The sequence below is a fragment of the Meleagris gallopavo genome, chromosome 5 (genome assembly GCF_905368555.1).
Source record: "Meleagris gallopavo chromosome 5, MGAL_WU_HG_1.1, whole genome shotgun sequence".
Classification (NCBI taxonomy): Eukaryota; Metazoa; Chordata; class Aves; order Galliformes; family Phasianidae; genus Meleagris; species Meleagris gallopavo.
The window spans coordinates 18,290,708-18,307,858 of record NC_139408.1 but is presented as its reverse complement, the minus strand read 5'-3'; the positions used below and the strand labels follow the sequence as shown (position 1 = coordinate 18,307,858).

Sequence of the window (17,151 nt, the reverse complement as noted above, 5' to 3'; positions counted from 1 at the left end):
TCATGCATATAGGTATATTGTTCTCATTTCTTCTCCTTACAGTTGCAATTATACTTGTAAACACTAATTTGTATTTAATTTTTGCAACCAGCCTCTGGTGGGAAGAATATAAATAGACTGATTTGGATGTCATCAACTCTTTTTCTGCCTTTAGAATTCCACACAGAAGCACTCACTGCAGTAAGACATGGCCATGCACTAAGTCTCTTTCTCATGTTCTTGTTTTTGTTTTCCTGGCATTTTCTTGAATTTTCTCACATGTTTAAATAGTGTCTGGTGACTGAAAGAGCTAAATATCAAGGGAAAGGCAGTAAGAGTGCTCGCTGCAGGAGATTCCTGACTGGCACAGAGCTCAGCCGAGTTGTCTACATTTCAGGACTTGGGCTGCCTGTGCAAAACTCCATCAGCTTGGAAGAAAACGCTGCAAACCCCAATAGATTATCTGTCTTTTAAATTGATGTCGCTGCTTGGGAATCATTGGTATTGGTAACTTCTAACTGCTTATCTTTCTGCAGTACCAGATTTCACTTAACTGAACCAATTCTCACTCAGTCTTGTCACAGACAAGCATATGAATTTATATTGGGTTTAAATGAAGCCTGGAAGACTGTTTCCAGTACATGATTTACTTACTTTCAATTTCCATAGGATTTGCAAACAGAACATTTATTTCACATGGCCTTAGAGTGTGGCCGTAAACTGCAGTCTTGCTTTATTCTAAGTCATAAGCAGACAAGGTTACTTTTCAATATGCATTTATTTGCATGTTTCCAGACAATATTATTTGTCTTTGGCTCAAATATTGGCCTCAGCTTGCCAAAACAAAAGCCCAGCCATTTTATGGAAAACTAGCTGTATGCTTACTTAAAATTCAGCCTGAACCAGCATGATATCTGGTTTCTGTTCATCCTGAAGGCTGACGCAGGACTCATGACCCTTGAGGTCCCTTTCAACCCTGTGATTCTGTGACTCCCGAGCCCTCAGACTGCGACAGCCCTGTGGGGAAGCAGCCTGATTCTGCAGGCTGAACACAAGGGCTGTGCCTGCGTCTGAAAATCAAACTTTTTCTCTGATATAGCCACAGGGTGCAAATGCTGTGCAAGCCTATTCTGAATTTCTCTTAAGTATCAGGTTTTTCATTTTTTCCCTCAAACTGAAGACCAAATTAGGAGAAAGGTGTTCTCTTTGTTCATTGAGTGTTTTTGTAGCTATCTCTTGGGTGAAAAAATAGCACAAAGGGAAGGACTTTGCCACTTTAGCTGCTTTGATTCAGTGAAGGAAATGCTAAGTGCGAGTAATGCCAGCTGTAATCAGACAAGCCCTTGTGCGTGCTCCAAAATGCCTTGAAGTTAAATTTGCAGTGCTGAAGTAAGACTTTGTGAAGTTCAGCAGCCAAACAAGAAAGGCAGTCTGGCTCTGCTGACAGCACTGACAACAAGCCTTGTGGGACGTGCAAGACGCTTGCAAATCCAGTGGCTTCACCACAGAAGGCTATGCCACCAATCAGTTCAGCAGGCTACTAGATTATGTGGGAGTCACATCTTTTTTTTTCTCTAATATTGAAATATTCTGCAATATAAAAAAGAATTCATTGTAGCCATAATTCCAGTCTCAAGAGATAAAAAAAGCAAAGGTAAATGTTCACCAGAAAATTTCTTTCACGAGTCATTTATTTGAATTTATATAATGTCCACAAAAATAGAAACAGTCTTCAGAACCATTCTGTGATACATAGTCTCCAAGCTGAGATTTACAATGGCAATAGAGAAATATCTCATGTGGGTTTTTTTCCACATGCGTATGTTGAAGCTGTGAGAAGCAAGCAAGAATTATGCATTTTGCCATGGAAAGGAAGATAAAAATGTAACTAAACATGTTAATGTCTGTGTAGTTCACCAGCCTACATATAGTTTCTCAGGATGTTTTAAGAGTAAGTTGCTCTAACTTTGTGCAGAAAATAGACCTGGAGGGGTGCTCACGCTTACACCTCTGACATTCTGATTTGCATGTATCTATATAAATATAATATACTTTCCTATCTAGAGCTTTATACATATGAAAAATTATGGTACAGTAAAAATCTATACACATGGTGCTACCAGTTGAGCAGCTGCTAACTTAAAGGATACATCTAAAAATATGACTGCTCAGCTTCTGAAATACAAAATAAAAGAGCAATCAGAAATGCTTTTTGTTTAAATAGTAATTTACATAAACATTCACCTCTTCATTTTCTCCATTTGCTTAGGCCTTGTAAAAAGATTCCCTTTGGTTGGTTGCATCTGTCCTTGGCAAGAACTGCAGATTTAAACAGTCCTTTGTATTTGTCTTAGGCAAGGGTTAATATATTTGTGAAACAGAGTAAAAGTTGGCTGGCTTCTATTCCAGGTTTGTGCTATTGTAATGCTGAATGACAAGTACCTACTCTGAAAAGTTCTACAGAATGGGAACGTAAACTTGCACGATTTCCACTTGCTGAAAGACATGACAGTAAAAGACTGGCATTTGACCCAGCATAAATCACTATCTGGATTTATACAGTGGGCTTTAAGTGAAGCTACTTATTTTCAAAACCTTTACAAGCATGTTTAGCTGCTGCTCAGTAAAAAAGGGGTGAGACATCTATATTACAAGTTCAATCAATTTCCCAGTAAGTTGCTGAGAGATCTGGTAGAAAGCAGTTTTATGAAGGTATGATAATCAGTAAGACATGAGTTAACCTGAGATCTAGCACAACAGCATCGCTATGGCCATCAGCTATACCTTTTTGCTTCCAGAGCAAGAAAGGATGAAATTTGGGTGCCAGGGGATTTGTGATGGTGGCACTGATTTCAGGTTTTCACTCAAGGAGTGGATTGGAATGTGAAGGGGAATAAGCCTGGAGTACCGTGGTGATGGTTGGACTAGATGATCTTAGTGGTCTTTTCCAACCTTAATGATTCTATGATCCTATGAATGGACTGCAAATAACTGTGGGGTTGGGAGGAGGAAGGTGACGATCTTTGGAGCAAAGTGAAGGTTCTCTCCTCATCTGGTGGCATGGTTCTCGCTGTATGAACTACAAAATGATGGTAAATGGAGTGGAATGTAGCCAATCAGGCTGAAAAAAGAGGAAATTAGTGAGTTGCGCAAAAGCAAGCAAGGCTGGCACAGTCAGTCCACAAAAAAAAAAAAAAAAGAAAAAAAAAAGAGAGAGATACACTGAGAGAAAAAAAAAATGCTTTGAAGTACAGAGGCTTATAACTTGATTTGTAAATTAGATGAACCTCTCTCCACCCAGGTTATGAAAAGTAAAAATTGTCATGTACAAGTAATTGATGGTGACAGCTTTGGCACACACACTGTAGGAGGTGGTGCTATTGTTAGACATGCCCTACATATGTAGATAACAAGTTAAAGCTCTTATGTTTGCCTACAAATTGTTGCTAAGCACATTTGATGCCATTTATATTGATACTTCTGTTGTCTCTTGGTTTCATCTCCATTTCCTTTTAAGACAAACAAAAAATGGAATAGCTTACAACCTCCAGCTGCGCCCTGCTGAATTTCTGGCTAATTTGGATTTAAATCCAAGAGATGCCTGAGGAAATGGATATTGGATGGATTTAATATTCCTTTTTCTTTTCCCCTGGATTTTTCAGCCCTTGTAATTGCCATTGCTTTCCAAATTTCCAATCCTTGAAATAGTGAATAGGAATCGATCTTTGTTTCACCTCTGTTAACATCACCAAGAAAATCCTGTTTTTCAACTCCCACATCTCACGTACTCAGTGACCTGGTGAAGAACTGCCTCCTCTAGATTTATTTCCCCATGTTCTGCCTGTGCCTGGTGCCAGCAGGAAGCATTTGTGAGTTGGAGAAAGAAAAAGTTGCCAATGAATGTTCAGTCTCTGCATGGCACAGATAGAGACAAGCCCAAAATACAGACCCAGACCCAGATTCAAGTGTCCCCAATGTCTCAGTGTCTTTATGTTGGTGGGTTTTTCTGCAACAAAGAATTAAAAAAAAAAAAAAAGAAAAAAAGAAAGAAAAAAAGCAAACAAATACAAAGAGCTAGACTTGAGAAAAGCAAAGAGAACTGATATTTTACATGCAACTGAGTTTTACATTTCTCAGAGGTTATTTGAAAATAAATGTCCAAATGAGACTTGACCTGCCAGGAAGATCATATAACTTGAAGGAACTGGGGAGACTTCTCCCTTGTGCCATTGGATTAATAGATATTCTGCTTGCCCCTCTCCTCATTGCTTTATGTGTGGTGGATTTGAATACTTTAGTTAGGAATATAAGGTAGGGGAGAGTACTATCTCTACTGCAAAACTGGTGCCTTTTGGTAAGTTTGCCCAGTCAGAAAACAGTCATCTTCCTCTAATGGCTTTTGGTCCCTGAGATTGACTCTCTTCCTGCAGTCCACTTCAAATATAGTTAAAGTCAGTTATAAACAAATAGCCCGTTTCATGGTGTGAGCTGAATGCCCTTTCGAGGTTAGGGAGGAAACTCAGTACCAGGCAAGGTCCAGTCCTAAACTTCTGCCTACAAAAGAAGGTTCCAGTGATGGAGGTAGTATGGGTTCTCCAAGTAAATGCTCACACCCACCTTGCTGAGCTACTGCTCTTACGGCCGGGACAAGACAACTGAAGGGGAACCCACTGTCTGGATTAATAAAAGCAACTGGAAGCCAGCAAAGTGTTGAAACATTCAGAAATTGGAGGGAAGGAACAAGTGATATTGGCCAATGAAAGCTATAAACCAGCTGGTTATGGACGAAGACTACTTGGCTCAGAGATGCTTTACAGTTTCTCCATTTACAGCTGCCTTCCAAAGTGGATTATCATACTGCCTAAATGCCCTAGTATTTTGCTCCTTCCCTTTCTTTGCATGACTCGCAGCATTGTCATAAATCACATTATGCCTGTATGACTTAACAAAAAAAAAAAAAAAAGAAAAACTTCACAAGAAGGGAAAAATAATCATAATTCTATAATGTTATCTTATATCACAGAAAACTGTGTACATTTTTTCCCCATACAGGACATACTTCAAATAAAATAATTTTAACACCAACAATGATAATGTTCCTTCTTCCCGACAGAAGTAGAATTGTTTTTTCACCCCAGTTTGGTACATAAATATAAGAAAATAGTCTTTGAATATTTACATCCAGGTGTTTTAAGTGTTATTTCTTGACATCCTTAATTCTCATTTTCTCTCCAGCCACGGGCATTCTTTCCAAATTTATATACTAATCTGCGACCATCCACACGCTCCAGGATTTCTCTTTTATAATAGTATCTGTTAAAGGAAATACATAAAAAAGATTTAAACCAAATTCCTCTGCAGTCTCAGAAGACCACAGTCAAATTGGGAATCACGAAGCTATCTGAAATGTCTTTAGTTTGTTTCATTTTATGTTATTTTATTATATTTTATTACACCTAAGGTTAATCTAACTGAAAGACAAGGAAGAAAAAAAAATCATTGTGTCTCTTTTTTTTTAATTCACATTAGCCAACTTACGAATTTGAATCTCTCCATTTTTCGTATTCCAAAGTATTGCCCTATTCATTACATGCTCTGATTAAATTTCATCTTGTTTTGTTTTTTTGGTGGTGTTTTTTTTTTCCTAAATAAGCCTGCACCTGAAATCTGACCAGGAAAGAATCTAAAATTCCATTTTGAAATACAGTTTAAACTTCTATGGATTATGGGAAATTCTCAAAATGTTAAACCGAGGGACAAAGAAGGTCCTCACAGAGCCAGTTTTAAGATAAAGGCAGGGAAATGTTTATGTTCTGAACACTGGTGCAAAAAGCAAGTTCTCTGTAATCTAAAACTTCCCAGTTCAATAGCACGTGAACCTTCAGCTTGCTGTAACCATTTTTCCTTTCTACAATCAAATATTTTTATTGGTTGGCAGTGTGGACAGAAACAGAATCTATTATGCATAAAATATATTGTGTTATATAATATGCATATTATGATATACAGAAACAGGAGAAGTAAATTAAGACAAAACAGAATGCAACATTACAACCTCAAAATTAGTGGGAAAGACTTTGTTGTTGCAAAAAATAAAAAAAGGAACTGCTGCTTGCTTGCAGTTCATTTTTAAAAGTAACCAGATTCTCCGTTCAGGCAATTTCTTTATGTGCACTCACCTCATAGCCCGGCTGAGCTTCTCATAAGTCATGCTGCTGTTGTTCTTCTTCTTCCCCCAGAGCTGAGCCACAGCTTCGGATTTTAAAAATCTGAAGACACCTTCTGACCGGTCCTCCCACTTGATTAATCCTGGGTATTTCTCAGGGTTAAGAAGAATATCTCGAATAAATTCCCAGAGATGAGTTCCTCGAGGGTCTGAAAGAGAAAGGGTGCAGAAGGAAGGAGTTTAAGGAGCTCTCTGGGCTATGTTCTTTATTATGCAGTTTTCTTATGGCGTGTCATCTATAGGCAAGGACCACTCAGTGAGGATGGGCCATGCTTTGTGGACTGCAGAACCACCACCTCAGAGCTACACAGGTGAAAACATCAATGGCTTTTACACCAAGGCTAGGGCTGAGCATCAGCCTTCAGAAGGCTGAACCCTGAGGCAAAAGGATGGATAGGAGCCACAACAGCCAGGGGAGGTAAAGACTAAACCATCCCCTGCTGCCTGAACTGAACACCACTTTGGCACTGAACGTGTTTAAGTCTTCTCCTCGCCTCCCTTTTTCCTGATATTTTTCCTTATATTCTTCTACAGCATGGCAGCATGTAACCTGGTGTTGTTGTGCAACTCGTGAAACAGCCAGCAGTACTGTGCAGAGGGCACAGCGCCATGAATTTAAAACAGACAAACAGAAGGCAAATGAAATACAATGCTGTTCCACGTATGCAAGTGTTTGGTCTCAAGTGTTCTAGATAGACTTCAAGAAGAAGGTGTGTACTGGCTAGAGGGATAGTGATAAATATGGATAGCCAAAATTGTATAGGAAAATAGCAATAAAAGTTTGACTGCAATAGCAGAAAGGGCAAAAACAGATATCCAAGTTCAACATGGAGGCCCTATTTAAGCACAACTCTAATCCAGCTATTGTAGAGATGACACGAGAAAACCCAATACGGTCAAACAAGTGAGATGTAGTGGTATATGAATGAAGAATAACAGTGACAAGGTGGCCCAGAAAACAGTTTGGTCTGCTTTCAAATGCATATAAGGCTTTAGACAAAAGTAAGAAGGAAACAACCTCAACAAAGATGCAATGTTAAATAGAAACTGGTATACAGGTAACATCAGTATCTTTCAGTCAACTAATCCAGTATTTTTCTTTGCTATGATAATTGCTTTCTAGAAGCAACAAAACGTGGTGGATCTAGTCTATCTGGACATCAGCAACAGACTGTATAGATAATGGTACAACGACTACTGATGAAACTGGAAATGTAGGGGATTAGCCCAGCATGGCAAAGTAACCTTTACTTTATGCCAAGACTATGATGGGGTTCTTCTGAGGTTCGTCTTCAGACCACTCCTACTTAATCTCTTCATTAGCAATCTTGATACACACACACAACAACACAAAAAAAGTCTGTGCGCAGATAAAAGTTCTGGAGTTCTGAATGAGCAAAGTCACAGAGCAGGATAAGAAGAGAAGTCATGAAGGAAAACTAATCTGGAGACTACAGAAACAGGATTAAATTGAATACTGCAATGCACATCAGAGGACAAATATTAATATGCTCTACTATAAACACAGGATGAAAAAAAACATATGCAAGTTGTTTTCAGGTTTGAAATCCCAGTAAAATGCATTAAGAGAATGGTGTCTATGAATCACAGATATGGTAATCGGTCTTCGGACTCAGGTTGAATCAAAACCAGCAGAAAAAGAGGATGAGGGGAGCAGAAAGACTGCTGTATCAGAAGAAAAGGCAGCTGTAGGAGTAGGGGGCATGTATCTGCTCATGATGCCATGCATGAAAAGCTCTGGGAGGAGATGCAGAACTGCATCTCTGGCATTGCTGCACCTGGCAGGCATAGGCACAGAAGGGCCTGTGCACAGACCTTCCTTATTTAGTCCATCACCTCCTTTGTCATCCCTATATTCCAGATCACCAGCTCAGCTCAACGAAGGTGGAGGAAACTGAATTCTGGTCTGGTTTTCCTCTAAGCTCTCACTGATAAAAACAATTAGAAAAGTGCAAAACTACTGCATCAAAAATAATGTGAGAAACAGCACCAGAAATAGTCAGATTCTTGGAGAATTCTATCAGAATAACCATCTAACCAGTTCTGCTTTCAAAATGAACTCAGAATGCTCCCTTTTCCTTCCCAATGGGTATCTACTCTTAATATGTTTCTTTTCCTTCAATCAAACAACCATTATAAACCACGGATGTTACAATCATTATAACCACGGACTTACTGTGTTTCTTGGTGTGGGACTTTGGGGTATGATCTTGTGTTTTTTTCACATCTGAAGAATCTGTAGAGAGGAAAATGAAGCCTATTTGTAAATTTGATTAAAGGTTTTCCATTGACTAGCAGGTTGAAAGAAATAAAACCACAAAAAAGAACGAATATCTCTTTTAAAGATAATCACTTTTCAGAAGGCAATCTAAGGGAGGAGGAAGGGGGAGAGTTTTGTTTTCTGTACTGTATGGTAATCAGCACACTTCACAAAGAGACCATTGATGAATAAAGAATGAACGCAGAGGTAAACATTTGGCTTTTGAAACCTAAATTAGATTAACAAATACCTCACCCCATGCTATGTGTGAGAGAGAGAAAAATAAGAGAATCACGTCTATAAAAAGAAGACTGAATTGTCCCATTATGTCTCAGTCTTTGCAGAAGCATGTATCTTTGGGGGCTTATTTGTTTCCGAAGAGATGATCTAATGTGAAATATATGCGCTGGTACCGATGCACAGAACACCTACCTGACTAAAACATAATGAACTGGCACAGCGTGGTTGTTTGGGGGGCAGGGAGCGGGACTGCACTGGTAGGAGGTTTTGGCAGCTGGACGTGCATATATTGTTCCATGGCTCGGAGCCACAGAAACAAGCCATTTCTCATTGATGGTGCTTTATCACCTGCAGCCAGCCCCAGGAGGAATCGGATTTCTGGCACAAAAGTTTCTTCAGAAACGAAGAAAAAGAAAAGTTCTGTCTGTTCCTTGCCATCTCCCATCTGGCAGCCTGACTGCATCGCACTCTGCAGCTCCAATGTCACAAAATCTGCGGGACCGTCCCAAGAGGGAGGCCCTCCTCTTTTTGCTTTTCGGCCTGCTTCGTGCCTGAATGCCACAAAGCAAAGCTGAAGGTCCCACGCACGTTTTCCCAGCTTCTATGAATGCAAGATTATCATACTTTTCATGGAAACGGGACATTTGCATGTGCAAATGACTCACAGGAAATATTCATTTGCATAGAAACTTGTTGGATTTGCACAAGCAACTGCAATAACTGCATGTGAAAAGGTAGATGCAAAGCTATTCACACACTCACTTTATTCATACATAACTGGATATGTACCCCAAGCAGGGCAGAAAGGATAAGTCCAACCTCCCCTGCTCTGAGCTGACATAATTACTGTCCTTGACCCCCCGAGCAGCAAATGCGCTCTGAGTCATTTTGCCTTCCCACTCTCAAAGAGCAGGAACCAGCCTGAACCTTACTCAGCTTGGGGGGAAAAAGTAAAATGAGGCATATTTCACTGCCTTTCCTCAGATTACGATCCCCCGATGTTATTAAAAGCCTGTGGGAACTCCTGGTGAGGACAGCAGGACCAGGCCCTTTATTTGTCCTCTTATTTAAATCCTTTCCATTTTAAAATCCCACAATTTGCTCCCAAATGTTTGTTATGCTCTGTTTAGCTGGAGATTTATTCTTGGAGATTCAGTTCCCTTATGCCTGGCTGGTGATTTACTCTGGATTTCAGCTGTGTACACAGCCACTTGCTCTGCCTCCCTCTCATGGAGACCGGTTTCAAACACGTCGTGTTGGGAGGCTGGGGCCTGACAGATGAAAAGAGTTACAGTGCAGTTTCAACAAAGCTGTCTTGCAAAACTTGTGACAAAAGGTTGCAGGGTATTTGCATATGATTCAGGAATGAGCCATATTCTTTACGGGATATACAAATTTAGTTTTTACAGGAGGCTGTGCCCTTGGCGTGCCACCCTTGCTCTAGGCTCAAGCAGTAGGCAGGTAAACACACTGCGCCAGGAGCTTGACAGGTCCCCAGTCCCACCAGAGCGCTCTGAACTCCTGGCAGCCATCTTAGCAGAGTGGGTGGAGGCGGCGGCGAAAGCAAACATTGTTGGGGTTTTGGTGTTGGTTGGTTGTTTTTTTCTTTTTAAGGTTTGGTGGTTTTCTTTCCCAAGTTAGGTTTTCTCTCTCTTATTAAATCGATTGCCAAATGCATTCATTTAAGCCACATGTCCCCGTAGCAAGCCCAGTGGTGCTGGAAGGCAGGGGCGCAGTGGGCACAGGGGCAGTCACAGCTCTACAGCCCACAGTGCTCTGCAGAGACAGCGCCTGTGAGGCCACATCCCCCGCAGCACACCTCCCTCATTACCGCACAACTTCAACCTGTCTCCCTCAGGCCTATCTGCCTGAAAGCCTTCTAAGACGACCGTGCCTTTCCTTCCCCGTTTCTTGCTGCCTCATGACCTCAGATTCCCTTTTCCCTCCACCTTGCTCTTGCCTCCATCCCGCTGCCTGCAGCAGGACGTGCCCTGCAGAGCACCCCGACATGTGTGCCCTGCCCACAGTTTCAATGGGCGCTACATCAAATGGGTTTGCTCTTTTTCCTGCCCTTTAGGAGACAGATCATATCTCTCCTATGGCCTCGTGGAGCTCTGAGAAGGGGTGAAATGGTGTGCTGGGCTTGCCTGGGGACAGACTGGGCTGGGAGTAGGCAGGGGGCTCCGGGCCTGCCCTACAGTGCCCAGCGGCTGCCCCCAGCATGCCCCCAAACCTACTTGACATGAACGACCAGCTCAGCAGGGAACTGCAGCCACTTCTGGGGAGGAATATGACTACTACTTGCCCACACCTGGCTACCCCACAGAAAAGCAGATGCCTGAGCTGGAACATCTTGTCTCTCTGACACTAACATCTTCCCCTTTGACTAAGTCACTTTAAAAGATATGTGGAGGCAGCAGATTGTTTGATCTTCTTTGTCTTGACAGAGAGAAGAGAAAAGCTACGGTAATAATGATAGCTAAAAGAGTTGTCAGAATCAGTACTGCTTGGTATAAAATGACTGGAGGCTCAGATTCAATCCTACAACAGAAGACCACGGAGACTATTATATGTCAGTAACTTTGGGAGAAGCAACAATTAACAATATAATTACAAGTTCCTTACCAGGAGGCTGGTGACTCGGTGTCGTCATGGAGATCTGAGCACGACAGAACGTTTTGCTGTCCAATAGCTCTGGGAGTTAAAAAGAAAACATTTAAAGTAATGTCCTCTTACAACAATAGAGCTACTTCAGAAAAGCATGAAGTATGGTGAAGGTAGTTACCTACTGTGCTACCATAGCCACTGTCATACAGGTAATTGTCGTCTTTCCAGGACACCATTAACGATGGATCTGAAGGTGAAGGACAACGAGGAAAATTAGATCAACAAAAGGACATAAGGATGAGTATTGAGCACAGACAGACAAAGCAGTAAGAAATGTGCAAAAGGTACAATGAACTGAGAATTGAAGGGGCTAAGTGAAAAATTACTTTCTCTCAAATTGTGGATTAGGGTTTGCATACTCAGACAAACATACTTACACAAAGCACTGACTTACAAAATAATGTAGCTGCCTTTTCCTTTTCCTAAGACACCATTTATGCCTGCCCTTGAATGAATTTTCCTGTCAGAACAGCTCTAATTCTACCCTAATTCTCTAATTCTATGACAGTTCTTTGGTGCCTGAAAATGAATGTGCTGTCAAATATCTAGTAGAACAAGAGAATGCTTATAATTAGTATTTATTTCTATAATAGTGGAACTCGAAAGTCCCCTCCAAGACAGAACTTCATGTGTAAGCACATGGTGAGAAACATCAAAGCATAACCATTTTATTCTGGCACGTAAGTCCCCACCCTTAACCCAAAAGCTACTAGTAAGCTTAAAGAGTAATACGACTTAGTGACCTTCTGGTCAGGTGGATCAATACATACAAAAGCTGTACAGTGAGCAGGAAATTACTCTTTTTACAGTGCATTTTTGAGGTTAGAAGCTTTAAACACTTATTTTTCTTTTGAACTCAAGCTCAGAAAGGATGAGATCTGAAGTTCAAATCCATGTTTTACTTATTTTTTTTTTCATGTTCACATAAATGGGGGAAAAAAAGAGTTATAGCTAATCATTGGTTGGCTGAGTTACCACTTATGACATAGGAATTTAGCAGGCATGCTAAGTAATAGCTGCATGTTTGGGCACCCAGAGCTTGTGTTCTTACAATAGCACACACCCTTTGCTTGTTTGGACACCTGATCTGCCCAGTGTTGCCTCTGAAAACAGGCCTTAGCCAGCCGGAACGTGGGGAGACAGCTTGTCTTCACATTTCATCCTATTTCAGTGCCTACAAGGCAGGCTTTCCCCCCTAAACCACAGCCCATCCCTGCCAGCTCACAGAGTCCCAGTCTGCATCAGCCCACATCACCCTACCACCAGGCACAGTGAGTAGCCCTAGTCAGTGGTGGGCTTTGATCTCTCCAGGATGTGTGGCAGAGGTACTGTTCAGAGCCCTGTGTATCTGCACTTGAAGGAGAGACTAACATTATACCAGGATCTCATAAATCAGGACTTAAAGAATTACTGTGGTTTCTTATAAGGCAAGCATCGAGGCCACTGCATGCATGCCACCCATACCATGCGGGCACGGACAGGGAGCGGACTGCAATGCTTGCTTGCTGCAAGGAGAAGGTGAAGAGAGTCCCTGGCTGGGGAGGCTGTGCTCCTCCAGGTGCACTAAATGAATTGGCTGGCAGTATTTGTCAGAGACACCTCACACTACAAGTCTGTACTCCTGCTGTCAGGAAATACTAAAATGTGGCTAATGATACATCTACAGACAACGATGCTGGGACGAGTGTGATAGGCAGTGTTCAGATATAGACGGAGCTGTCCTGGCAAAAGGAACTGGCACAACAATTGTGCCCAGCGTGCACTGAGCAAAGCTGAAGTTCTTTCCCTGGAGAGACAAGGCCCTGGCAGGAAAAGCATCTAACTATGAATACAATGGAATAAGGGACTGCTGCAGGAAAAATGCAGACTTGGTCAATCCAAAATACTACCACGAATTTCAGTTTAATTGAAACGTGAAGAAACTGAAATGTAACATTTTTAATTTTTTACACAAATATGTTTGGTTTGGAAATTTCCTCACATTTCAAAGCACTAACAGCACTTCATCGCAAAATATTTTTTCTCTTAAGAAAAAAAACAACAACTTCAATTTCTGTGAATTGTTCTGTGAATGAAGCAAAGAATGATGTTCTCTATACAGCTGCACTCTCTGACCACTGCACACTATACTAACTCTGAACATCACTGTAGGCAGGTGGTGTTACAGTATTCTCCCAGCAAAAGTGGCCACATGAGAAGGTATTTTGGTGCTACCTGAAGCTTCAAAAAAATGATTGACTGATACCTGTGTTATCTCTTTAAATCTGCATGAAATGCCATTGCAATTAACGCTGTTGTGATCTCTCTCTCTCAGCTTCTCCTTTTCCCCATAAAAAGATCAGTTACCCAACAATTACTTACCTGTTTGCTCTGTCTTCACAATGACATTATGAGATTGGTACATGTCACTTCCACACTGACCTGCAAGAAAGCGTATGGCAGATAAGACATGCAACAAAAAGCAGAGAAGAATTAAAGATACAGTTCCAAGCACAAACCACTGCAGTTGAACCAGAGAGCTAATTTTGGAGTGGAGTACAAAGTTCTTTCCCTTGATCCTTCTGCCTTATACATGATATAAGCGATGATACAGTAATATACTCAGTAAAGTGTAAGCAATATAGCAAACAAAGCAAATGAGATATGCCAGGTAGTTTTCAGAAGGCTTCTGAAGATTCCAAAATTCAGACAATTGTACATGCATCTCTGTCGCTGTGTAGCTTACTGTCTATTTACCGTTCCATTTTAGGTGCTGAAGGTTGCTATAAAGCAACTGCCCTGCTGTCCCAGCTGCCTGAGTGAATTCCTGCAGACTCATGCTGCACAGATGTTCCCCGTTGATATCAAACTCCTGGAAGGGTATGCAGTTGGCATCCAGTTGGTTGGTATCAAGGAGATGCTGCAGCCACTCCCAGACCTGAAACTTTGTCCAGTACTGAGGATGTATTTCGTGCCACTGGGTTCCATAGAAACTGCTGGACACTGGAGAAGAAAATGAGTATTAACTGGCTCTGTTAACACCATGGGATTATGTTGAGGACAGAAAAGCTATATATATAAATTTCACGCCCTGGAAGCACAAACTTAGACTCTTTTCAGTCTTTAACACTAGCTCAGTAGCTACTGCTGGAGAAAAACACCTTTTTGTTGTTTTTTTACTCAGCTTTCCCAATTAAAAATGAAAGATATTACTTTACACCTTTCTTAAGAAGTTGAATGAGTAGAAATGAATTTAGTACTGTTGGCTAAATATACCAAAAATTCTTTGGAGCAAGATAAACTGCAGAAGTACTGTCACAAAGGAGTGTTGATCTGTGCGTGGGAAAAGTGTATTAGTGCATAAGAAAATGATGGAAAAGCCTTGCAAAATCCACATAATGAGCAGTGGAAATTTTGTTTGTATAAAGACTGAATATGAATTGTAGAATTCAGCCAACGAACACTAAAAACAAGGCACTCTTAAATTGCTCTAACATAAAAATCTATCAGTGCGGCCTACAATATCAGGGCAGAGCTGACCTAACAAATGCATGTTATCTTTGTAGTCTGGTAAGATGATTTCTGAATATAATTGTAAAACTCATTTTGAAATTAAGGGAATTACCTAATTTTCTTCTTAGGATGTCTGAATCTTTTGTTGGTCAGCCTTTCAAACCACTCTCAGTTGTATGTCACTGCATGACAATAATTTATGTGTACAAATGAAAGGAAACATATGCGGGGACAGGATAATTAAACAAGATAAGATAAGATGTAAGATATACAAAGGGAGGACTGCCTTGATCCAGCCTCTCAGAGAAGCCAGCAAAAGGAGTTCAGTGCAATTTATTCCTTGGGAAAGGAGGACAGTGGGGAAGGCCAGGCAGAGACATCGGCATGATAACATGTTCAGAAGAGCGAGAAGGTTCATCTAAGGATGAAAGAATTACAGACTGCAGAGGTGGTTAAATTATGGGAAAAGGAAAGACTGCCGTGGTCTAGCTCCAAGTTAGCTCCGCTCCAGCACATTGTTTCTCTCACTGGTACCAATCTGGTCCTTCACAGTCTTTCCCACACAGCTGTGAGAAATACAAGTAACAAGGGGTATGGCTAGAAGACTACAAGCAACAGAGCTAGCGCATTTTAGGAAATTGTTTCAGCTAGACCTCAGGTCTCTCCAGATGAGATGCAATGCACAGTGCGAGCTCATGGGTGAACACAAAATAAGCCCACAGTTACTTATGTTCCTTTATCAACGCTGGCCAGCAAAGTCTGCGTCGGTGCTTTAGGTAGATGTTGCTCATCCTGCTGTTGAAGGATTAGGAGAATGACTAAGACTTTGGTATGTTGGCAAGTGAAGGTTTAAAGGAACCAAGAAGCGCTCCCCAAAAAGGAGGCTGATATTTATTCCCATCATTTCAGAAGAGTCAAGAATTTTCAGAGACTCTCTAATATAAGCACAAGTCTTTAGTGAGAGGAAGGAGTTAGCATGGTAAATGGACGTGAGGAGGTAGGTAACTGTAGAGGCTGGTCTATGCTTTCGGTTTCCTGTAACTCCAAAAGACCTGTGAATACTTGAGGATCTCTCAGTGGGAAATCCAAATCCATATCTTTATGAGATCCTGTGCAAGATCAGTCAAGACTTTTTTTTTTCCATTATTTTGTTACAGGCAGGTTATAGGCAGCTTGGTACATTTACTCAAAGCTCACTTTTGTATTTCTTTGTATTTAGAAATTACACATTAAAAAAAAATAAGTCAAACACAAGAGTTTCACTGCATAGGAACTTTTGCTGTAAGTTTTTTGTACCACTCTGTAAATTAGAAGAACAACTGCAACACGTTTGCTTAGATTTTAAGGTTTACGCATTGATTCCAAAGCACTATTTTGGGTGAGGAAAATAAAATTAGATGAAACACTGCATGTCTATCTATGTATCTGTATCTACATTTTTATACAGAGAGAGAATGCGTATCTGTGCAGCTATATCATCAGAAGAATAGTATAATAAATTTCACCCTGTGTGACACCTTGTAAGTTAATTTAGGTGCAAAAGTCATCACTAGCTTTTAGGCATTAGAAGGCATATATGGAATTAAAGAGATGGTTCTGTGCATAACAAAGAAGTTCTCAGATCACAAGCTATCTAGTGCCCTAATGCCAGTCTAATTAGATAGCTATCTAGTAATTTGAGCTGAAAAAGCAAATACAGTGAAGGAGCAAAAAGACTACTCCCCTGCAAAGCCGGAGGGGTGATTAGTGCTGAAGAGTAATGTCGGTTCAGAGAGGGCATGAGGGGTAAATGTGACAGAGAAAGAATTCTGGACTGAGGAGAGGGGACATTTGACTCTTTTGCTATCTTGAAATTCATTTTAACAAAAAAGAGCAGTAACAAAACAAACTGGTCACTTTCAGAAATTTAAGTTTTGTGAGTCCAGCTTTTACAAAGAAAATACAAACGGAAATTTTCCAACATGAAGTGAAACTCCAGCAAACTAGTATCACTGAAAAGCAATGCTTGTGCATATGTAAGGGTTAAGTAGTCCCTTCCACCCCTGCCTATCCTCTCCCACCAAAAAAAATAAAAACACATAACTCAGAGCTGTTGAATTCCTCCTACCATTGCACGTGGAATATCCATCTGTCCAGGAAGGCTGCTGGTGGAGTAGGTTGCTGCTGGAATTGATACTCATTCTGCCAGCTCCTTCCAAAATCATGATCTGTAAGTGAATTGAACAGCTTGCTTAGTGAGCAGTGTCTAGTCCAAAAGGTAAATGGT

General features: G+C 40.9%; 1 protein-coding gene across 4 annotated transcripts in view; it reads right to left on the bottom strand.

The window, feature by feature from the left end:
- Positions 1 to 1,652: 1,652 nt before the first annotated feature.
- EHF (ETS homologous factor) overlaps positions 1,653 to 17,151 on the bottom strand; it is a 49,358-nt gene continuing 33,859 nt past the window's right edge. For all 4 annotated transcript variants that reach the window (XM_010711229.4, XM_085224542.1, XM_085224543.1 and 1 more), the window contains exons 2-9: positions 16,993 to 17,092; positions 14,130 to 14,375; positions 13,755 to 13,814; positions 11,512 to 11,580; positions 11,352 to 11,420; positions 8,403 to 8,462; positions 6,159 to 6,354; positions 1,653 to 5,292 (exon numbers count right to left, since the gene is read on the bottom strand). In XM_010711229.4, coding sequence (XP_010709531.1) covers positions 5,193 to 5,292; positions 6,159 to 6,354; positions 8,403 to 8,462; positions 11,352 to 11,420; positions 11,512 to 11,580; positions 13,755 to 13,814; positions 14,130 to 14,375; positions 16,993 to 17,089 — 897 coding nt within the window. In that variant the 5' untranslated portion in view covers positions 17,090 to 17,092 and the 3' untranslated portion in view covers positions 1,653 to 5,192. The remainder of the gene's footprint in view (positions 5,293 to 6,158; positions 6,355 to 8,402; positions 8,463 to 11,351; positions 11,421 to 11,511; positions 11,581 to 13,754; positions 13,815 to 14,129; positions 14,376 to 16,992; positions 17,093 to 17,151) is intronic.